Below are 25,073 nucleotides of genomic sequence, written 5' to 3' on the forward strand. Positions count from 1 at the left end.
TGGATGAAGAATGGGATGGAGGGAGCGAAGGAATGATAAATCCAAAAATTAAGAAATGTTTCAGTGACCCCCATTAACGGTGTATGAATGGAGAGCAGAGACAGATGGAGAAATTAATCTATGAAAGGAAAGAGAGCCAAGAGCACCTTTGCTCCAGATATATTTAATTAGCATATTTATTGACGTTAAAAAAATCTAAGGACAACTTTTCAGGTTATACTCATTCACTCCAAATGAAATCATGGAACCAAAATGAACTTATCAGACCGAGTTTCACAGAACGATGGATGATTTCCAGGAGCTGAATGTGTTTTCTGAATGTTCACAGTGGTTGCTTTTTCTGGTGTCAGTCTCAGTCCACACTTTAACAGGCATCAATGTGTGCGAGCTTGTCTGTAAACAACCGCATGCATTTGTAGAGGAAAGCCTGCGCCGGGTGTCTATGTGCACGCAAACGAGCCGGGTCTGCGTGCATGCGTGTGGTTGCGTGGGTCAGCAGTGTCGGCTTTAGACACTGTTTGTCTGTGGGGATTGTAGGTTTAACAGCGCTAAGCCGACACAAAGTCCTCCGCTCTGCAGAAAACTGTTTCCCCCCGCTGGAAAACCTCCCCATCACCAGCAGCAGCATCAGACTGACTGTCCAGACCTGATAGGAAGCTTCCCGACCTTGAGAAAGTAGTTCAAAAAAAAAAAAAAAACCCAGAGAGATGTTAGTAACTTGTGTGCATAATCACAGAGAATTTATTAGTCTCTAAAAATTCTGTCGGGAGAAATGCCCATGAATTGGCAATTTTTTTTTTTTTTTCCTTCTGCCACCTCCACAATTTTTTTAATTTATCTGACTCAACCACCCCCGCCTCGCCCCGTCTTTGTTGTTTATGATTTTGTATTTTTTTTTTGATTTCCTCACACTCGGCACAGAACAGAAGTAATGCCAGGATGAATTTGAAGCCGAGGAAGGCTGCTGTAGCAAAGTTTCTGAACCAGCAGCTTTCTGCTCGGGGGTCAGGACCACCGACGGGGCTGTGGGATGTTTTATGGAATCCGACAAAATTATGCAGATGTATGCAAAGTTGGGTTTTTTTGGGGGGGGGGTTGATGAATAGGATTTTTGTGTAGAACAACAAAATAAAACAACGCACATAAAAAGCCTTGGAGCTTCACTAAATTACCACAAAAACAATGAAGCCACAAGAGAAGTAAAGCAATCATCACTTCATGTCAAACCTGACTGTTTTTGTGGATCTTTAAAAGAGAACAGAAGAAGAGCAAAGATGCTTCATTCCAGGCAACTTCAGCTGAGAGTGAAATTAAACGAAGCTTCTCCTTTCATTACATAAAAATTGCAATGACAGATGGTTATATCTGTCTGTGACATGAAAATGATTTAATGCGTTGTGCTTCTGCTTTTTGATTGTGTGAGTATTAAAAGTCCAGCTCCATAAACTCTATGAGATCCCCCTCCTTCATAAAAAAAAAAGAAAGAAAAAAGCGCTCATTGCACAGACAAGCCTCTTCATGCTAGTCGTTTAACATTTAGATGGGTTGCCACAATGATGGATCAACTGGAGGACAAGCTATTAATGAGACAGCCACGTCTGTGTGCAGGTGTATGTGTGTGTGTTTTTTTTCTCAATAAAATGAGGGGAAAAAAGGGGTGGGGGATGAAAGATAATGACTGGGACATGTATTCTGTGAAAATGAGCAAGACCAGACCCCTGAAGAACCGATGAACTATAAAAGCAGCAAATTAAAATGAATAAATATATAAATAAAACACAAATGATAAAGAAGATAAAAAAGAATGGCGATAATAAAAACTTTAGTCATCATTTCTGTCATGTTAGGGGGCTACTTTGACACCATTTTGTTATAAAGGGAACTGCATGAAGCTATTATAGGAGCAACAAGACTGTAGTGTGTCTGCATAATGATACTTGTATATCTACAATTCAATGTGTGATTTAGGTTTTGTATGTCTTTGAAAATGTGTGTGAATACACATATTTGTACGTGGGAAACAAAGTGTACGTATGTGTAATACAATTTGTGCATGTATAATGTGCTTGGTGTGTCCATAACGAGCTCTGTGTGACTGCAACGACCAGTAAATGTCACCTCCACCTCACGCCGTCCTCGCAGCTACACCTCTGCTGTGGAGGAGATTAGTAATTCCAAGTTATTTTGAAAGATTTGCAGGCTCACTTTTGTTAACCCCTGTCCGGACCAATTAGCAATATGATATGATAATTATCACTGAGCTGAAGTTATGTTGTGTTATAAAGCCCTAAGAGGGACGTTGCACCAGTGAAGACTGAGGGCAAAGAAAACCCTGAATTACAGAGAAATCAGTGGGAAATCCACTTGCAAGAATATGAGCTCGACGCACAAATGGGAACATTTCCAAAGTCTTTGTGCATGCACACATAGACATTTACAAATGTCAATCAACACACACCAAGCATGCTGTGCACAATAAAAAAAAAAGTATGTAAACAAAATTCTAAAATGACATTTTCAGATCAAACAAATCTAGTCAATGTACGCACTCAGAGACGTCATTATAAAGATGCAAACATTATGCTTGTTCAAATAGAGACGCACACAACTTCCTATGAGTACAAGTTATTTTGCTAATATGCTGGTTTCATAAAACTGCTCCTCTATTATATGTGTATCTGAGTGTGTGAGGAAACCTGCTTTTAGCTGCACAGTGTTTTAATGAGAGCTGTTCGCAGATGCCCTTCCACCTGACCATGGCAAGCCGAGGTAGTGTGTGTGTGTGTGTGTGCGTGTGCGTGCGTGTGCTGCCCCACACTGCGGGAACGACAGCCCAAGGATCCATTTTACAAGGCCAACAACAGTAGCCGCTGTGCTTAAATGTGGCGGTGTGATCACGCTCGGGCACGCAGGTGTGCACACAAATGGCTGAGGTAAGTACTCCCAGGGAGTAAAGCTGACATGATGGGCCATGTTTCTGACTTATGAAAATAACTGTCCCATCACTGGCCACCCAGGATGGCACCCTATTGTCCAATCCACCCACACTGTCTCCCTCCCTCTAATGGCTCAAGCAGAGGCTATGTCAGGAGACCCACAGTCCCCGGTGTCGCTCTAACAAGGGAGCCTTTAAAGCCCTATAGAGAAAGATGACTAGAACTAGGACACACACACACACAAGTGGTGGGTGTTAACACGGCTGTGAGGATAATGCTATTGATGGCCAATGTCTGCCTTGTGAGAACGTAAAAGGTTTTTTTTTTTTTTTTTTTTCCTTTAAAGAAAAAGAGCTGTTTGACACATTCCCTATACAGGATAAATGGATATGAAGTCTATGGGGGAGCTGCAGGAAGCCACAGAGTAGCAGTAGTGGATGTGCTCGCTCGATGTCCGCAGTCCTTTGTCATGCATCGAGTCCGGAGAGGACGCTGTCAGTGTGAAGCCGTACATTAAAGGTCTGCACATGAGGCGTACGCCAGCCTGCAGTCCCTGTGAAACTCGCAGCAGGCGCTGGTGGCAGAGGGTTTGTTTTTCCAAGTTTAGAAGCGGTCACGGGCCGGCACATTGCAGCAAGGGGGTTGATGGTGGTATGGCGGACTGGGCAGCCTTCTGTTCATGAAGATCCCCACACCAACGCCAAACTGCTTCTTGGCAACTGCTTGAATCTGAGCTGCTGTCCTCTCCACAGAGGAACATTAAAGAGTGTTGTAGATAAAAGGTCAAGAGGGACAAGCTAGGAACAACGTAACAAAACCTGATAGAGACTAGGCGAATTGGTTAAGAACTGAATAACACGGCGTACAGCAGAGCATCAGAGGCTGTGAGGAAAAAACCCCAAAACTCAACGGAACAGAACAGAAAACTTCCTCAGTACTGTATAACTATGAAGTACTCATATTATTCTCGACTTATTGTCCTTTTGTGCTTAAACTGAGTAAACATGAGCAAGACATACGGAGGAATCAAGACATGTTTGCTTCTTGATTGGAAGATGTCACAACTTTCATCTCATTGGAAGCCAATGACATCCATCTATTAGTTAAAAGTAGAATTATCAGGGCTGACACAAGCTAACACGAAGAAACAAATCCGTGACAGGATGATGAAGCACCCATCCATGATAACAATGCGAATTTAATGTTTTAATAGAAACTCTATATTGAAACTATATGCAAACTGAAGATAAGAATAGCTTTGCTGTATGTAATATGGTTTCTAGACCCCTTCTTCGCACGAGTGGTCAAATATGTTGCACCACCTTGTAGTAACTTCATACCAAACACAAAGAGGGAATAACACTCATCTGTTATTTTCTCATCTACCATTCAAAAACACATCTCAAAATGCTGTTTTTTTTTTTATAAAACAGGCGTATCATTTGGTTGTTTTTCCAACAAAACTGTAAACAGTTACTCTCAACAATGCAAAGTTAGTTTAACTTCATGAGTGTTGGGTTGGGAGGAGTGGAAGGCTGTGTCGTGCTTAACCCGAGCCGATCCCCAGTGGCTTGAACCCACAACTGACATATACAAGTATGTGTGACACTCAAGACACCGGGGGCTTTGAGAAACAGCGGCGATGTGGGATGATAGGATGATGAAGGAGCTGATAAACCTTCAACAAACAGCTGAGAGATACGAGATGAGACGGAGAGCCGGCGAGAGCCGGGAGAGAGACGCGATACCCTTCTCGGCTGCTCTCCACTGGGATGATGGCAGCTCCTGCAGAGACGCCAAGCTGCCAGGGAGTTTGCGTGTGTGTGTGTGCGTGTGTGTGTGTGTGTGTGTGTGTACGCAGGTCTCTGAGGGTGTAACAGATGGGGGATCTACTGTAGTGGCTGCGAGGTCACATTGGTGACAATATCGGCGAGATGCAGCACACGCACACACGAGCACAACAGACTGCAAAGGAGTGCACCGACGCGCTCGGTCGCAGCAGCGGTGATGAATGAGGGACCATCAGATTGACGAAATGGCTCAATACAGTTGCTGTGAATGTGCCCTGTCACCAGTAGTTAACGAATACGGTGAAGCTGCACGTCTGTGTGTGTGTGTGTGAGGAGCATCTGGCACTAAAAAGCATGTTTCCTGTTGTGCAAAAAGAAATAAAGGAGGAGGAGAGGGGGTGGGTTAAAGGAAAAGGACAGACAGAAGGCCATCTCGCTGCTCGACAGCAGCGGATGCCAAAAAGTACAAAGCCTGACTGAATCACATTTAAACCTTTCATTCAATACATGTATTAAAAGCCAAAATGTGGTAGTGAATGGTTTGTAGCTTCAGATGTGTATCTACCACTTTAAGCTGTGCCGTTACAGTGGAGATGGACTAATGAATCGACACGTATTGTAATATACCTGATTATGTTCTGCCTTCATTTTTTTCCAGCATTACCAAGCAACAAGTTTTCTGACTCAAAGTGTGGTTTTTTTGGTTGTTGTTTTTTTATTTCTTACATGTTTGACTATTACTCCTGATCTACCTGCAGAGTTTAATAAGGCGGCAATCACTTATTTTTTTTCTAAATCTTCGTGTTATGTTAGATTTTTTTTTTTCAAAAAGCATTCGATCTATCTTGGAGTTCATTCTAGTTGGCCATGGGTGTAGGGCAGGGTTCAGGGTACTGGACTGGTCATCAGTGCATCAGAGGCCAAACAGAGAAAAGCACATGCTTAAAAGAGTTTTTATTTTACAGTGACCAGACTCAAATATGTTTTTTTGGCAATGAGTTGAAACCAAAGTACCCAGAGAAACCTCTACACGCACGCACGCACGCACGCACGCACGCACGCACACACACACACACACACACACACACACACACACACACACACACACACACACACACACACACACACACACACACACACACACACACACACACACACACACACACACACACACACACACACACACACAGGGTGAACATGCAGACTCACACAGAAAGATCCTCACGGAACTCAAATCTGGGTTGTTTTCCAAGGTTAGGAAATAGTGCCAAGAACTTCACCATACAGCCCTTTTGTCTTGTTGATGTTTATCATGAATTAATATAATTTTTGAGGGTATTTTTTTAGATCGGTTTCCTCATTGAAACCCTTTGACACCCTGAGCAGGCATGCAACTAAGGCAGGGTGAACATGGGAGCTGTCAGTTACGTGCAAGAGAAAATAAAGCGTATGGAAAAACAAAAGAAAGCAAGAGAACGGCAGAAAAAGGAGGTGTGAATTGCCTGGAAGCAGAAAAAGAGCATCTTTGTCTCAAACATTAGTTTCGAGACCCCGGCCAACTCAGCAGGCGTATGCTTGTTCGTGTGTGAAAAAAAACCAACGTTTTTTTTTATGTTGAATATGTGCCTGTGTGTGAGTGTGAGTGTGTGTGTACATGCGTGCATGTGCGTACTGCAGAATGCCTTTACTAGTCAGCCAACACAGCAGGATGTATACTTGTTATATAGTGGAACGTGTACAAATATGATTGCATGTCACAGAAAAGTGGCTTAGAGTACGTGTGTGTGTGCGCGCGTGTGTAGAGGTGGTGTAATGTCTTTGTTCTACAGCGAGCACACACATTAGCAGACAACACCAGATGGTGGGCTAAAATGAGACAACGGAAGAGGGGGAGGAGAAGACAGACAAGATCCTTCCATCATTTCATCATCATCTTTCTTCTGTTCCCTCTCCATAAACACAAACAAACTGGCATAAACCAAGAAAAAAAAAGAAGAAAAAGTACATCAGGAAACTCAAGCCATATCACTGTTGCAACTCTGCTGGACTTTGTGAAAACGAAGCTGAAGCAGTTTAATACGAGTTGTGTCAGGACTGAACATAAAAACAAATGAAAGCGGTAATGACCATGTCCGTTTCATTTTACAACACTCCCAAGTGTTTCAAAACTTAAAAACATAGAATTGGACTGTGTAGGAAACATGGCGTGGCATTGAGGTTGACAGAATGGATCCTCAGTTTGAAGCAAATACAAAGTCAGACTTTAGCCTTTCTGCAAGTTACTGGAAGTTAGTAACTGCTGTTCCCAAATGAAATACTTTTTGCGATGGTGTGTATATCATACCATCAATCGCTGAGCTGTCAGCACAATGTGGGTCAGTCTGATGTCTGACTCATTTATCAAATCACATCAGCAATTTGGAAGAAGATCCCCTTTAAACACAATTTTTTTGTCTGCCCAAGGTGGGACTTTACAAAAACGCTCCGACTTCGTCTCCATGGTAACGGAGGGAAATTTTGCTTTTTGGAAAACGCTCTATTTCCGTTTCTCTGGAAACTATGGAAAATGCAGCTTTTTGAAACCAGTCTGACCCTGTCTCTATAGAAATGGGGTAAAACACAACTTTTCTGAAGCACTACTACTTCCCGTGTCCCACAGTAAGTAGTTCTCCTGCACAAATGCGAATAGATGAACAAGACAACCGTGTTCGTTTCCAGAGTGTCGAGGCTGCCCGTCTCGCCGGATCATTTTCAGCATTTCTGCCATTTCAGGCATCGTTTTCAAAATGTTTCTATGTAAACGCCAAACCTTTCTGAAACAAAAACTGAACTGTATGTTAAATAATTTAATATTAAAACTGTTTTTCATACTCAAGACAAAGTGAGGAGTTATTAAATTATCGTCACTCAGAATGCTTTCATACTGTATAATTGCATTAAATGAACACATGGAAACGTGTACATTAGAACCTTTTCTACAACAGTCCAGTTTTATTTTAAAGATCACTTATCATTCCAAAGCTGTGAAGGAGCACCTCCACCAGATCTTAAATCGATACGTTTCATTTGGTGGTTGTTCTGAATGATTCACAGACAACGGACCTTTATTCACAGATAGAGGTGAAGGTCAGCTAAGAATAGACGATAATCAAAGATGGCGGCCAGCCTGCTCACGTCCGTTCAAAAGAAGTTAGTGTGAATGCTCCACCCATTAAAAAAAAAAAAAACACTCCACAAAAACTGGAACACACAGTAGCTAATGAGCTGTAATAAAACTGCCAGGCGTATGCTTCATTTTGAGGTGTGAAAACACAAACATGTGAAACTCACTGCTTGTATGTACTGATTATTTTAAACAGACTGGATTTGTGATGGAAGCCAAAAGAAGTGCCCCCCCCCAAAAAAAACAAACAAACAAACAAACAAAAAAAACAATTACACGCCAATAAACACTTGGTAGATGACAAATCACCAAGGGATTGTTTCTGCTTGTAGGTTTCGTAGAAACTTTGTTAATGCATTCCGGTCAATGCTACACCAAATGGTTCTTTTTTAGATTAAAGGCAGGTTTTATTCATGAAAAATTGATCACTTCATGGTTTTTTTTTTCACCCCCTACCTTTTCTGCTCAGTCCCTTCAAACAGATAAACAACACCTTGTTCAAATATCTGCCTCTTGACGACCTAAAATCCCAACTTGAAACAGTCCAGTCAAGGAGCATGTTCACCATTAAAAAGTGCAGGACTATGATTGCATTTGCTCTTGAAAGGTGTTGTGATTGTTGAATAAACACCAGGAATGGGGAGGGGTCTATTGATTGAAACACAAAAACTGTGCACTCACATGTACACACACACACATATTCAACCAAACCAGTATCAGAATAAACAGGTTTGGATTTTGTCTGCAATTCTAATTTCCTTTTGTCAACAAAAATATTGAAATTAGATTATTGCGACTGTTTGCTGACTCACTCAGTCACTCGTCAGCAGCCCCACAACCGGTGAGTCGATGAACTAAGCTAGAATAGAGTTAGGGTAAAGAAGCAATCTGCCTTTTAACAATTCACTTCACTCTTATTTGCCCTGTTGTCCTACAGCCAAGCAGAAAACAGCCAAAAGTCAATGTGCCCGAGTCTTGTAGTTTCAGAGTAGCACGGCAGTTATTCCATCTTCCACAGAGATCTCATTAACCGCATACCTTCTGTCAATGACTACATTCTTTTAGACAATGGTAGAAAATTGGAAGGCTGTTCCTCATTTCAACAGGTTGTATTGCTGAGGGCAGGGTTATTTTTCAATGTTTGTTTTTTTTGTGGAGATGGTCAATCAAAATGACAGACAACAAAAAAGTATGGAACAATATCTGTCCTGACCTGTCTGAACTGCAAATCAACTTCTATTCTGCACCGGTGACCTATCCAGGGTGTGTTCTCCTGCAATCAGCTCTAGTTCTCTTGAGTTCTAGAAAAAAGATAGATCATATATCCAACTGTGGGTTACTTGGTCTTAGCTCACTCAATTCTGCTCAATTTCACAATTATTTAGGACTCTACCCACATGGATCTATCCAGAAATTGTGATTGTCGTTATTCAGTTACGATCTGATAAATCTAATGAAAAAGCTCTCTTCAGTTGCCATCACGAGAGGGTCTTGTCCATTTATGCATGTTCTAGAGAGAAAGCCATTCATTACTGTAGCAATCTGATGGCAAGCCATTGAGTGTACTTCTATTCATATCACCATTCGTGTCGAAGAGTCCGTCTCTCACAAAGAAACGTTAACTTGATGGGCAGCAATGGAGAAGTCTCCTAAATGGAGACTTCCAGCTATAACTGGTTGTCAAAACTGACCTCAAAGCAGTAAAATGGCTACTGGAGTTCACTTATATAGTTCTTTGCTACTGATCAACAGCTTGACAATGTTAGTTACATTCACACACCAATGGAATAGGATCCAATGCAAGACGGTCAGTCAATCCATTGGGGTCAGTTTAGGGTTTGGTGTCTTCCGATTGAGAGCATTTTGTTTCTTTTAAGGGAGCGAAAAAACCCCACAATATATGCATATGGGGAATCAGTAGTTAAGCATGCAAACGATCAAACACTTCATGACCAACAGTACACACGTCGCCGTGCTTCCACACACAAACCACGTACTACAGTTGGCACTATTCCATCAACACGTGTACCTCCACACACACGCCAGCGGCGCCCTTGAATTATACGGTTGTTTAAGCAGCCCTACAAATAGAGACAATACTTTCCCTGCGGGAGCCATTGTGGTGTGTAAGGACAACACTCAGACATTTATTTCCCAAATGAGTGTGTGTAGAAATGATACAAGTCCAATGGGAGTGCAGTTTCCTGACTGAGGAAGGAATATTTTTACTTTCGTGCTCGTGTGGTCCAGTTGAGTGTCAATAAATTAAACTATCGCATAAAAGTTGGCAAAGAATGTGACCACAAAGTTAAGTTATAATCTTGGGTTGAATTGAAGGTTATTTAAAGTTTTCTATTTGACCGCTGTGGACTAAACACAGATTAGCTATACGCCTGTGTCATTTCGTAACTCAAAAGCATATCAATCCAACGGTCAAATAAAAAGTTGCACCATGTGTAAAGAGAGAAGAGTTTGAGTTCAATTCAAAATTCCCAAAAACACACCAACTTTAAAAGAAGCTATTTTCCACGTCCCAAAGCAGCTTTAAGACTTTCTCTGTCAGTATGAACAACTTCGATCATTGTGACGGCCCAAAAAAATGTCATCCACCTAACAGAGGGCCAAATCATGACGGAGTACTTTTACCACAAGGATATACAAGTAGAACAGTTTCTACAAATAGGACCCCCGGATCATAGGTGGTTGATACACTATCTCTGTCGGCACTAAATGGGCATCAATGTCAACACAGCAACTTCCACGACGACTCCCTCTCATTTCTCAATATATGTATGTCTCCCTCACACCATTATAGTGTTTCGTTATGTTTCAGAGTTGTATCCGCTGTCCTGGTCTGCTTTGTCAAAATAATAGTCACTTTTCCATAAAAACAACACTATTAATGATTACTTGCTCACAGTGATATGAAATTTAATTATAGATGAACTGAATCTGTACTAATGTATAATGGGATGTCAAACATGAGGCCATGAGATCCAAGAAAATTGTATAAACTCCAAAAAAGAAAATTATTTTCTTCTTTCTTTCTTATTGTTGATGCTGCCATGCAATACTTTTCTTTTACATTTCACTGTATTTTGCAAAATATTTTTTCAAATCGATCTGGAAAGGCTTCTTGAAGCGCTCTCGTTTCTGACGTTGTAAAAATGGTTGTAAAGGTAAGACTGTTTACATCAGCAGTCAACCTGGAGGCTGTGGTTAGCCAGGGAGCTTTCTGGCATAGCTTTCCGTGTAATTGCACAGTGGCATCGAGAGCACTACAGTCGTGGAAATTGTTCTGAGTGAGTGCATTACAGGTCGAGAGGTGCAGTTCTTCAGCAGCACAACCCGAAAGGATCTCTTTTGCTCTCAACCGGAGCAGGCAGCCACAGAGTTCAGACATGCGCACAAAGTGAAACTCTCCACCAGTTACAATACTCACAAATGGTCCTAAATGTTAACACATGTACACACTCCGATACGTTGCTCCTTTTTTTTTTTTTTTTTTTTCTCCCCTGTCTGGAGAAACAGATTTTTCCTATGGGGCTCGGGGTCGCGTACACATGTCTGTAACGTGGAGCTTCCTGGCAGCCGCTCAGGAAACATCAGTCGACAGGAGAGGAAAGGGACAAAGGGGGGGGAAGCAGGCACAAAAGGCAACATAAAAGCAGAACAAGATAGAGAACAGGGAGAATTAACCTCATACGTAAATGACGGGTGTGGAGGACACAAAAGGAAACCAGCTCAAATGAAAACTGGAGGCCTGAGAATGTTTGAAGAAAGAAAAACCCCTGGTCATTCCCTTTGTCCAGATGTAGATGTGTGTGAGAGACACACCTAACGGTTGTGAAGAAAAGTGTTATTCTATACCAGCGGAGACTGAAAATGATGGTTTTGGTAGGAAATTAAATTGAAGAACAAAGTCTTCATAGAAAAAGGCTGAAGAGTGACAGGTGTGGCGTACAGCACATGGGAGATAAGATAACGAAAAGCTCTGATTAAAAAAAAAAGTTAATTATCATGCTGAAGAGTGTGGATCTAAAGAAACTATCAGAAAATGAGAAATTCAGAAGAAAGGAGAACAATAGCCTTAAAATATCACTGGTGTGTGCATTATAGTTGATCATGCAAAGTCAGAAAAAAAAGCAGGAAGAAGTAGAAGAAACAGAGCGAGTAAAAAGGTTTTTATTCATTAAAAAATGAGAGAAATTCATTATAACCACTGTGGTAAGAAATATATCCAGTACAAAACATGTCTATAAAGCTGTACAATTCAAATCAATTCAATCAGAATCACATTTTTTCAAAACACTTTATGAAATAGTTGAACCATTTTTGAATCAATTCAGGGAGAAAAAAATAAATAAATAAATACCCTCTGACATTTGTGGCTCATTTACACAAAACAAAAAACTGCTGAGCTGATCGTCATCCAGGAGAGTTTGCTGATTGGACCAAAAACTGTAAAATTAAAGGGATCTTTATATTAAAAAATTAATGTGACCTTATTGGATTGACTGCCAACACATTCTAACTGCTCCTTACCATCTCTCGGGGCAGGAACATGTCCTCTTGGCGTAGGACCACGAGACACACGCTTTCCCCCTGACGCGTGCTGCGCAGCATACACACCAGCTCCTCCTGGCCCACGCCGGTGATATCCACACCATTCACCTGTGAACACACACACACACACACACACACACACACACACACACACGTCACAACACAAAGATAGTGCAGCAACAACAATATGGAGAAACAACACATATATCACAATGCATTAAATGTGATTTCATATAAATGATACATGATAAGAATATTAGCACCGCAATAAAAATGTAAACGAATTACATTGCTCCATTTTTTTATTGCTTCCCCGAAACACCCAACAGTAATGTTTTGGGGTTTTTTTGCCATTCAAACATAATCCTACTGAGAAAGTCACATGGAAAGCTGGGAGACCGTGAAGCTCTGCACGCTCCACTCGACTCATTTACACTGCATTCTTCGCCTCAACTCCCGTTCCTCAGTTTTCTCACTTCCCCTTTGAGGGCAGCTGCAGGTAGTTTGCTGTTTGAACAACACCCTGAATCAGAAGACTTGAAACTATCAACTCTTATAAGTCTCAGCAATGGTTTGGGAAGTAATACTGGTTTACAATACTCCTTAATATATTTGAACTCAACAACATTTCATATCAGATGGTTTCCATAGCAGCCAGTGGTCCAGTACCTCCAGTATGCGGTCTCCAGACTGCAGGCGTCCATCTTTGACAGCTGCTCCTCGTGGCAGAATGTTTTTGACTAGAATGGGTCCGGGACCATGAACTGAAGAATCCCTGGTTACAACAGTGAAACCAAGGCCCTCTGAACCTACACACGCACACACATACACATACACATACACATACACATACACATACACATACACATACACATACACATACACATACACATACACACACACACACACAAGAGTGAGAGGTGAATCACAGAACTACAGTACGCAAGCAAAAGTAACAGCCCAGAGTCTATGTCAAGACAGGAATATCCTGTGCAGCTCTTTACTCTCTGCTTCTATATTTGTCTTCTGCAGGGTTTGAGAGTAAAAATCACATATCCATCCTCCCCCAAACACACACACACACACACACACACACACACACACACACACACACACACACACACACACACACACACACACACACACACACACACACACACACACACACACACACACACACACACACACACACACACACACACACACACACACACACACACCAAAAAATGGTCCTGAGAACTTCAACGCAGTGGTGTTGACTCAGCTCCAGACTACATACAAGTGTGATAATTTAAAGCCCTAGGAGATTGTGAGCGCTTTAAACCCTTTAGCCGGAGCTGGAGCTGGAGTATCTGCAGGTGTGAGGGTTTTAAATGCGAGTTCAGGTGTGGGGCAGAAAGCAGGGAGAGAACACGAAGAGGGAAAGAGTAAAAGACAAAAAAAAAAGAGTAACAGTAGAAATGGAGAGCAAGTGTTCTGGAAAAGGAGGTGATGAAGATTAAAACAGTAATCAGTGAAAAACACATGAAGGCACACATACACATGCATGTGTGGACAAAAAAAGAAAAAAAAAAAAAAGGGCCATACACAGACAGAGAGACTGGTTGTGTGTTTTATAGACCTCATTAAGTCTGGTCTCTTTAGCAGAGCCAAGTCAGCAGTTTGGTCCAGTATGAATTCATATCAGCAGAAATGAACAGATCAATAAAGACTTAATAGACCCTGAAGAGAGGGAATCAGGAAGATGGAGAGAGGAACGGTGAGAGGAAGGAGACTCAGCCAGAGAGCAGAGAAAGGAAGCCTTATAGAAAGAAGCTCAATTCTGTACAAACGGCAGATGTGAAGCAAGACATCTGTGAATATATAGGGAATGGAAATATAGTCTGAAAATATAAAAAAAAGACTATTTGAAAAAGAAACACAATTAAATGCACTTGCGAACACAAAGGTAGTACTGAAATATTTTATGTGGAATGGCAATTTACAGGGAATTTATGACCATGCTTTTATGTCAAATACCGTGAAAATAATCCAGGAGAATATGCAGTTATTAAAACTGAAATATATTAAGCATGTATTGAAAACTGCTGACATGAGCCTCTTAGTAAAGTTGGACTGAAGGTGTCCCCCCCACCTTTCTTCAAGTCGATCCTCAGCCTTCGTCCTCCTTTCTTATTGGCCACCAAGCCAGTGAGTGCAGGACCCTTCTTCAGGAGGGGGCTCTCACTCCTCCCTTTGGGGGTCTAGAGAGGAAGAACAAACCACATTTAAGCCAACTCAAAACCACTAAAGGCATTACCAATTACAATATCTGAACCAATGACACATATGCATCATTGTAATATACAAACATGTTTAGGCTGGTGTGAAAAGTTAAAAAAAGGATGTTCTTGTGTTTTATTTCTTTGTATTTTGACATCTTTATCTAAAGCATTCTTGCTTTAAAATATTAATTTAAAAATATGGCAATCAGCACCAACTGCTTACACGTGGCATTAACTGTCTATATCTTTTTGCTGCTTCGATGCGTCTTGCATGACATTGTAAAAATCTAAATTGAGGAGAAACTGTTGCCAGACATATTTATATATTAAACCGAGAAACTTGATCATTAAAAGTTGTCAAAGTTATCTCTTAAATAGAACGTCTTCAAACTAGATTAGAATCCGTGTGTGTGCACAAAGTCAAACGTCAAGAGTGTGCAGTTTGTTTATGGTGACAGTTCGTCACATCTGCATGGCAGGAAGGCAGAAAACTCCTTTTTTTTAAATGAAATAAGATGATCAGCTGTTGCTAAGTAACTGTTGTCTTCTGTGCCAGCTGTTTGCTCAAATGTCAGCCATGTTGCTATGGCGACGTTAATGACAGAAGTTCATGTGGGCTTTTACGGATTGATAGCTTCAAAGACGGCGTGAAACAACGTTTGAGTTGAGTGCCGTTTAGTTTCTGTATATTTAATTTGAGGGGTGACTGGATATTTTAAGTTAATCAGACTGAGTGTGTGTTACATGTCCCGTTCAGTAATTAACTGTAGGTCAAATATTGTATTTGCCATAGGTTGATCAATACGCAAAGAGTAAGCTTTTCTGCAAAAATAAGTAAATAAATTGAAAGAAAATTGGGAAAAATGTATTTTCCATTTCATAAGGTCTTTAAATGTAAGGTAAATGAAGAATAAGAAATAACCTGGGATTGTTTCCACAGAATATTCTCAGATGCCCTCAATATATCAAGTGAAAATACACCGAATACCAAGCTTGCAAAGACGTCTGCCTACATATTTGCTGTTAAAATTGCCGACTTATTCTGGCCAGCAACTCATTTTTAAAGCAAGTGAGGATTTAATAACTGTTTTAGGTTCACGGAGTCGAGACGTCTCCGCGTCCAGTTCAATCTGCCGACACAGAGCAGAGCCGCTTACACTGGCGGCGGCTTCAAGAGCCGCGGCTTCCTCTGCCAGCCGCGCGGTCGGACTCTCCGCAGGTTTAAACACAGGTTTGGCTTTGATAGGTGGAGGTGGCTCTTTGGTCTTGGCAGCTCGGGGGCTGCTGTTGGGGCCGACGCCACCGGCGAACAGCTGACTAATCAGAGTCTTCTCATAGCGCTCTCTGTTGGAGGAGGGCACGACTTCCAGGCGGACGACGGGGGAGCGCATTGCCTGACGGAACACGTCCTGGGCTCTGACATGAAAAAGTAGGAGGAGAGAGAGAGAGAGAGAGAGGAGTGAGGCGGGTAAAAAAGAAAAGTTTTCCTCAATAGATGGGTGGAGTGTTTTGTAAATTATGAGTACTGCATGTGGCACACACTTAGCATTTAAACTAATCAAGTCATTAGTCACGCTTACATAGACAATGAAGTGATCAATCTCTGACAAGAAAACTAATTATAAAAGGATATATAACTCAATTTAGAGAAGAATTTAAAAAAAAGATACATGATATAAATGAGGTGTTTGATTTTTCACAAACTGTTGCACACAGGAACATCTTTGGGTCATTTATCTTTCCTAAACTGATTGGTACAGCCGTCATATGGAGCAATGAACATCCCTCGAACAAAGAACTGTGTTGATTGAAATAGAAGTCGGTCTCAAATGTGATCACAAAACTTTTCCTATGTCAATAGAAAAAAGTTATTAGCTCCACGCTGCACGTTGGGAAGATGTGAGGTAAGGGGGTCTCAACTACTTCTTCAGAAAACATGGGGTTTTTTCATAGCTTTTAATACTGTATATGGAAATATCATCTAATTTCCGATTGGATTTCAATAAAATTATCTGCAGCAGCAGTAGTAGTAGTAGTTAAAGTTTTGGTAATAATAGTAATAGTAAAAACTTCATTGTCGGAGTTGTTGCAATAGTGATGGTACTAGTAGTAATAGTATTAGTAGAAGTACTTTAAGTCGTAGTAACAACAGCTGTAGTAGTAATTGTGGCAGTACTCGTAGAAGTGCTAGTAATAGTTGTTGTAGTAGCAGTAGCTGTATTCATACTCACAGTGGAAGTAGTAGTTTTAGTTAAATTAATAGTAGTAGTAAAGGTTGTAGTAGTAGTTTGGGCTATAATAATAGTAGGAGTAGGTGTAGTCATTGTCATAGTAGTTGTAGTGTCGTTGTAGTACAGTTTCAGTAATAGCAGTAGTCGCAGCAGTAATGTTAGTTATACCAATACTTATTGTAGTAGTAGCAGTAGAAGTTTTAGCCATTATAATTCTTAGTAGTTGTAGTTGTGGTCAGAGCAGTAGTAGTAGCATTAGCAGTGAAAATGGTAATACTAGTAGTAGTTTCAGCCATCGTAATAGTAGTGGTGGTTGTCATCGTTTTTGTTGTAGTTGCACTAGAAAAAGATTCAGCAGTGTAGTAGTAGTAGTACCAAATTGCAAGTACTGTTTGTGTGTGTTTTTTCATTCCATTTATTTTTTTAATTACTGCAGACTTGGTGAAAAGCAATAAGTAAACGTTCTCTTCCTTAACACTGTAAAAGCTCATGTAAGACCTTAGCTTAAAATTACCAACAGTATATTCAATCTGCATACTTGTGTTGATTTCTTTAAGCAATTATCAGTTATTGTTTATAAGAAACCCACTGAGCTCCACACAATAAGAGAGGAGGAGACGCAGAAGTGTCACCTGTATAGAACCCCAGAATACACACGATTTATAAAGAAGAAAAAAAAAAAGATTATTTAGCAGGGAATTAGTCTATATTTGATTACACTAAGTAAATTAGAAGGACCATTGTGTCAGGAGCGATTCCTGCATGCCATCATTCAGCCCAAATAACCGGCGGAGTAAATCCAGTTTATATAAATTTTATTGGATTAGCCTCCTATTGTTTTCCTCCACCAAGATCATTATTACATGCATAACGATTATAAGTACCCATAACTAGGGACTATGTTTAGAACAGAGTGTATTGTATGATATTAATTTGTTTTAAAAGATAAGATGAGGAAAGTATTAAGTTCCTCATTCAAAATTTCAACAAGTGACAAACTTACTCTTGCATACTGGGACTAAGAAAGTTTGCATTTTAATCAGACAACAGGCACTCAAGCAATAATCCATTAGGTCAACAAAAAAAAAAAGTCAGACCTGCACTGGATCAAACCACATAGAGATCGTTCATAAGCTTCAGTTTGAGGTAATATTGAGCAACAGGATGCAAAAAGAACACGTCGACTTGATAATTTGCGCATCGCTCAAGTTGCTCATCTCCTGGGATTTTTACTGACAACAGGCTCGAAGGTAAAAGATCCAGAGTGCAGAAGGAATAGGGCGGCTTGGAGGAGCTGACAGAGCAATTACAGGATCATAACTACTCTACAACCAAGATGATTGGAAAACCATCTACAGTATGAATGAATTACTCAGTTGAACCTAGAGATATAGCAGTATAAACATGCAAAAAACAAGAAACTTGGGAAATGGGACTTTCTCTGTGAAATGTGACTGTTTTAACAGGAATTTGCCTGTTCTATATATGTGTGTGTGTGTGTGTGCTTTCAGTGCCTTGCATAGACATATTGTATTGGTTTGTTTTACCTGCAAAGCCAAAACAAGAGCAGTAAAAATGATGGTGTCAAAGTAAAAAATTGAGTAAATATATCAAACATAAATTAAACGAGTTGGGTTTTTTTCTGTTGTTGCAATTTTTTTCACGTGAAAAATTGATTGTGTGTCTGTGCAAACTCACAGGGTTCACATGGCCTGTCCACCTGCCTGCGAACAATAGGTGCAAATCTCTCCGATGATAATCCATTTACCTACACGGCAGCATAAAATGCCTTGCATAAAATCTCATTACCACATTGAAAAGCGGACAACGAACTGTTGTGTGCACTACAAAAGCTCCATAATATGTTGTAATGGTGATAACATCCACATTGGTCCTTGTAATCTGAGGCAATCGTTTCTACAGGTGTGTCTTTTGTCGTTCGGAAAGCTGTCTAATCATGTTACGGCACTAAATACTCGTGTTAATGCTCTTCTTTTCATGTGATTCGGTGGCACAGGAAGCAAATTCTACTGAGAAACATCTGCTCTCAAATGAATCTCGAAGAAAAGAAGAAGAAAAAAAAAGACTTCCTTTTGAGGAATGATACGGAATGTGGAGACGCACACAAAGCCAGCCAGCGCAGACCCAGACATGCGTAGATTAACTCGGAAGCGCCGCTCTCTAAACATCTGCCAAGTGTCTCCTCCGTTGCTCTTTGTGACGAGAGTACAGCGGTGATGTAAGCTTCTCCGACAACAGAGAGGAAACCGGAGACGCACATCGAAAGACAGCAAAAACAAAAGAGGCACTGGAAGCTACTTAAAAAGGTTTCAAACGTGAAATCTGACTGCAGAGAGTCAGGCGTCAGTTTGAAAGCATCACAACTGCATGCGAAAGATACATTGCTGTCGTATAAAACCCTATCGATCTCTATGTCATCTACTCGCACATGTTCAGAACTATTTACAAGGGCCGCGTTGCGCTTGCACACCAGCAGTGTTTCAGCCCATTGAGATGAAACGGTTGCAGAAAAGTTGTGTTTTCCCTCGTTTCCATGGCGATGGAGTCTGAGCATTTTCAAAAAGCCCAAGTCATTGCAACCTGCACTTCTACTTGACGGAAGCCTTACCAGGATTCGAACTTGGGTTCCTACACTCAAAGTCAAGGCTCACCAGGGGAACATACAACAAATAAATAAATGTTGAGAGACTACATCCACTTCCACTCTTTAACATTAAGTTACAGCTCACAAACTATAAGAGGTTGTTTCGAATTACACAGCTCACACCTACTTCCACCCCCACGTTTCCATTCACTGCCCGTTTAATATTCCATCCTCCAACAAACTTCCCTTTTTAACTTATCCCTGTGACTTTTCTTTGTCCTCCAAGTTTCTGCTGTTTAGGCGGTTATGTAATGTGCATTATATGAAACGCAACTTTAAATTAAGTGAATATTGTTGAATGAGAAAGAAATAGGTCCTTCATCATCCTCTTGACAACTTAAATTGACGCACTAAGAATCATACAGTACCGAGCAAACCATAGAACAAGACAGCCTTAGAGCAATACTTCTTTCTCGAAAACATCGGGGAGGGAACGAAAATTACCTTGATCTCGTATGCAAGGGGCAATCTGGACAAGGTAGCACCAAGTATAACAATACAATCACAAGACAAAGAACTACCAACACTTCTAAACATGCATCACACTGACGAAATCTATACTGAGCTGTAGAGCTTCAGTGGTGAGCGGAATGGTAGTATACGTTACACCGTACTGGGGAAGAGTTCAGCTATAACGCATTTAATAATAATAATACAAATTAATTTGGCCAAGCAGTAAATTTGCTCTTCTCACTGAGGTTAGTAAGTATACTTGTAGTGATGACGTGCAAAATGTTATTGAAGCTCTTCAGTGCAACATTTTCTGAGATACTGCAATCAAACCAACATTTTGAAATCCGGCTGCCTCAAAATGTCATCATTTCACTCTGGAGTTTATGCATGTTCGAATGAAGGCCTTCTCTTGAACTTTATTCTTCAATATTTCATTCACAGAAACTACACAGTGAAACTGAACCTGGGTACCAAAAACAGATTCATTCACATTTGTCGGGCTAGAATTGGGTGCCTGTTAGTACATTCTCCCCAATAAGGCCCCTGAAAAATCAAACAATACAGTTGTAATTGTCCATGTATGACTGGTAATGTGGTGATTCCTGCACCAAGTAGGAGAGATATCCATATTTCATTTGTTTTTGCACTATCACGGGGCCGTGTTAGTCATCATCACTTGACATATTTTTGACCTCCCAGGGTCCCACACAGATAATCGTTGTCATACTCACTGGCTAAATGTCTTGTCCATGAGATCGGTGTTGTTGATTTTAACAATACACTCATCCTCCTGGAACAAGCCCTCCTTTCTTGAGCGACTCTCTTCCTCCACTCCGCGAATATAGAGACCAAGGGACCTGGAGGCAGAGACAGCAAGGAGAGAGAAAAGGAGGTGAAGGGACATTCCCATTGCTTGTCGCTTTTATTCTCAAAGGCTCTTCATAGACCCTCTTTGACTGTCTTTCAGCCTATCCCTGAGGACAGACTGGTCTTATGGGGTAGATCGCAGAGACAGTTAATATGATTTATTTGACAGAATCACACTCTATTGCAACATATTTTTACATATCCCATGGTAGCCTCCCACTTGTACCAGGGATCTGGAGCTCTTTGTAGATGTACCATGTTTTTTGGGGTTTTTTTTATTTAAAGAGACACTTCTCAAGAAAGGGGACAAAAAACAGCCTTGACTAGTTTGTTTGTTTTTTTGTGTCATATCTCAAAACCTAAAATATTGCCACATCATATTATATCACCTGCCAGGCACCTTCCACCAGGTGATTCAATCCAAAAAAGGTTCAACTTGATATACTGGATATTATGTCATTTAAGAAAATACAGCACTAAAGACACGCATCTAAACAAGATATAAAGCCAAGCAGCAGTGATAGAGCCTATATTCCAGAGACGCATGACAACACACATGATAGACAGGTAGACACCGTCAAGTGGGAACTTTTAAAAATGAAGAAGGATCCTTCCCGTGCTCTCTGTGCTTAATATCTACAATTGCTTGACTGAAGTGTAATTTAAGATTAAGAAAGAATGAAATAATGACTTGAGCTGCAAAAGACTCAAACAAGGTTAAAATGTTAAAACGTTTAACAAAAAACAACAGTCAAATGAGAGTGAGAGGAAAAAGGAAAAGTGAGGGAGAAGACAACGGGCATGGAGAGGAATGTAAGGAGGAGATTGGTGAGGTCAGGTGAGTCATGAGAACAGTAATAAAAAGCCATCCTGCTTTTCTTTGGGAAATCCCCCGTCTGACTGTCACACACCCAAAGAAAAGCCCTGCATAGCTGGGCAATATTCATTTCCTTTACTTTTTCCATTAAATGTGTTCCATAAAGAGTGTGTGTGTGTGTGTGTGTGTGTGTGTGTGTGTGTGTGTGTGTGTGTGTGTGTGTGTGTGTGTGTGTGTGTGTGTGTGTGTGTGTGTGTGTGTGTGTGTGTGTGTGTGTGTGTGTGTGTGTGTGTGTGCACACTCAGGGGTGGCAGGTACAGGAATTTCTTCCAAGGGCAAAACAAGATTATGAGAAGTTTCTTCAACATGCACTGTAGTTCAAGTACAGACCAGGCCATTCTGAGGTTGAATTGCAGAAAATATGTGTTCGATGGGTTTTTTTTGTTTGTTTCTTTGTTTTGGTGAGGGAGGGGAAAGTGTGAATGTTTTTGTGCTTGTGTATGCAGAGCTCACCGTCCGCTGAGCGACGAGCAGTAAGGAACCACATGGATTCCCAGGGGGCTGTCCTCTCCCAGGATCTCCACTGTTCTGGTCAGGCTGCAGACACGCAGGAATGAACAAACATGACAGGAAAAGTAAGTAAAAGGAAAGGGTGAAATACAAGCTTGCTCCATATAAACAAATCACATCTTTGACCTTAAGCATTCAATGAAACACGGGCTCACCGGACACTTCAGGATGTTCATGCACAACAATGCTGGACTTGACAATGTGAGGATGAAGTCCTTAGACCAACATGATGGTGAAATATTGGACTTGTGCCCATATTTGACCCTGGTCTGATAAATGCACTGGAGGCCAGTTTCACAAGAAACTACTAAATTTCTTTAAACTTTTGGAAATGTCCCTGTATGATAGCAAAAGCTGATCTGTTCAGGGGTCAACAGCTCGACACAGTAAAAATCAGTTTGGACATTCAAAGACTAACTTTATGCTCAGCACAATGCCATGTAGAAAAAAAGACATGAAACTTCGGCAAATTCCTCACGTGCCTTGTGCCTCTTAAGTAGGAAAGCATGCAAATCAGCTGGTTAGACAATTAAATGTCAACCTGAGTAGAACAAAAAGTAATCCTTGAACAAGGCCATTTAATGGTCATGCAGCCATCCAGCACGAGTCAGGGCGACAGAGCATCGCTCAGGCCAATATGATATTGTTTACCCAGAGACACTGTAATCTCGCCTGGTCTGAGGACTGAATGCAGGTCATCATGACAATGACCTTACAAGACCTGGTTCTACGTTGATGAAAGTAAAGGTTTCAGTAACTTAATGGAATATACGAGATCTAAATACCCGATGTTGAATGTAGGCTGTTTGAGTAGAATGATAAACCCTACTTTTGAGCAAAACCTTTTCAATGTCCTACCTTAGACTGAAGCATCATTTACAATGCAAGCAGATATCACAGCAAATATCCTTTTTCTGTGGAAGACTGAATGCGTGGCCCTCAGAGAAAGGACCGCAGACGCTATCCAGACTCAATGAAAGCACAGACTGCTGTCCACAAACTTTTTCTGCCATTCTTCTATAGGAGTTTCTTCTGTACTTTCAATCTCTCGATGTCTGTCTCGTTCAGATTATTCAAGTGTGCATGTGTTTTATATTCTGTCTGTATCTTAATGTGTGTGTGTGTGTGTGTGCGTGCCCAAGTCTTTGTTTGTTTGATTAGTTTATCTATCAGAGCACAGCCATTAATCCTCTCCTGACCTTCTCTCTGTTTCCCGTGTGTGTGTGTTTTTCTAAGCGAGTTTGTCTGAACTTGGTTTTGCACTCTTCCGTTACCCCCTCTCTCCCTCCCGCTCGCCCTCACTCTCTGCCTCCGACTGGCTGCCCGCTTTGTCTCCGTCTCTCTCCAGACCATCCATCCATCCCTAAAACCCCCCCATCCACTGATAGTGGTGCAGATGCTGATAAACTCTGCAGAGAGGGTTACTGATGATGGTGGGTGGTAACAGGGGAAGGATGCAAAGTGCAAAAACAAGTTGTCTCTCTCGCTGGCATACACAGAACCAAAGCTGACGCCTCGTCGCGACTCAGCAAAATCCAGACAGCAGGAAGCAAGAACTTGCATAAAAGAGAACGCAAAAGAGCAGCAAGGACAGGAGGGAGGTAAAACCTTACCAGCGAGCCTATTTTTATATCATTCAAGATCTCTTGGTTTATGAGTTTATGACAAATTTTCCCCAAACACAGATTCACACACCAATGATGGCTGCGATGCAAGGTGGCCACACAATATCAGGGGCTCTTGTGGGTTCAATTTCCAAAAGATAAGTCGACACAAGACAAAATGATGGGTACTGAACCACCAAACATGGCATTCGATTCTGAACAAATTCACCAGCTGACCCATGGCTGTAGTTTGACCCACACCTAATGATACAAGCGTGTGCTTAGCCGTCTTGATACACAAAAACACTCCTTTCATCCCTGTGCCGCTGATCTTCAACAAAGTGAAAGGTTGATAAGTTCAGAATAGCATGAAATGGTTCATTTGGTGCAAAAAAAAATGAATCAGACAATTGAAAAATGGGCAACATACGTTTGGAAGCTGAACTAGATTTATAGAAAGTTGTCAAAAGAGGTGATGCTACACATGACATGGGCTGTTTTGATGTGTTGCTGCCACGACATAAAAAAAAGGCTCATATCTTATATCAATCTTCTATACCACTGATATCCTGTGTCAACAACTGATACATTGTTTATGATGTCTTTAGGGAAAATATGGGTTTCTGAAATTATAAAATCACTATATATATTTTTGGGGGGGGCATTTAACACAGTGCCTAATCTAATTTGAAATTCCTATTGACTTTTAGTCTTACCCAGTGGCCGACACAAAGCCCTTTGATCCCATCGTCTCTCAGGAAAGCAATCTGCTATATACATTCTTATTTGCATGCATTACAGAGTAAAATTCAAAGCGTAAAGTGACACCTGACTGACAAAAACACAAAGTAAAATATGAGCGTACATACACTTCCACAACATGTTTATGAGCATATATTTGCATATACATGCTCATCCACCTGCAGACAAACATACATATTCAGCATCTTAATTACATGCACAGATAAAACAAAACAAAACAACAAAAAAATTGAGAAAAGTGACATAGAAAACAAGAAAAACAGCTGGGGGGACACAACAAGAAACAAAGGTAGCAAACAAGGGAGCTCGGGAAAGTTAAAAACAGAGAAATAAAGAAAGGAGAAGGCACTGAATTAATTAGACAGGTCTAATGAATCGAATTAAT

At 40.9% G+C, this 25,073-nt stretch overlaps 1 protein-coding gene across 4 annotated transcripts in view; it reads right to left on the reverse strand.

Annotated features, from left to right (window-relative positions):
• pard3bb (par-3 family cell polarity regulator beta b) overlaps window positions 1–25,073 on the reverse strand; it is a 218,989-nt gene that overhangs the window by 127,643 nt on the left and 66,273 nt on the right. For all 4 annotated transcript variants that reach the window (XM_080497881.1, XM_080497880.1, XM_080497882.1 and 1 more), the window contains 6 exons: window positions 22,266–22,349; window positions 20,800–20,925; window positions 15,877–16,135; window positions 14,590–14,698; window positions 13,125–13,264; window positions 12,435–12,563 (listed from right to left, as the gene is read on the reverse strand). In XM_080497881.1, coding sequence (XP_080354007.1) covers window positions 12,435–12,563; window positions 13,125–13,264; window positions 14,590–14,698; window positions 15,877–16,135; window positions 20,800–20,925; window positions 22,266–22,349 — 847 coding nt within the window. The remainder of the gene's footprint in view (window positions 1–12,434; window positions 12,564–13,124; window positions 13,265–14,589; window positions 14,699–15,876; window positions 16,136–20,799; window positions 20,926–22,265; window positions 22,350–25,073) is intronic.

Source organism: Blennius ocellaris, assembly GCF_963422515.1.
Source record: "Blennius ocellaris genome assembly, chromosome: 6".
In the NCBI taxonomy this organism is placed as follows: domain Eukaryota; kingdom Metazoa; phylum Chordata; class Actinopteri; order Blenniiformes; family Blenniidae; genus Blennius; species Blennius ocellaris.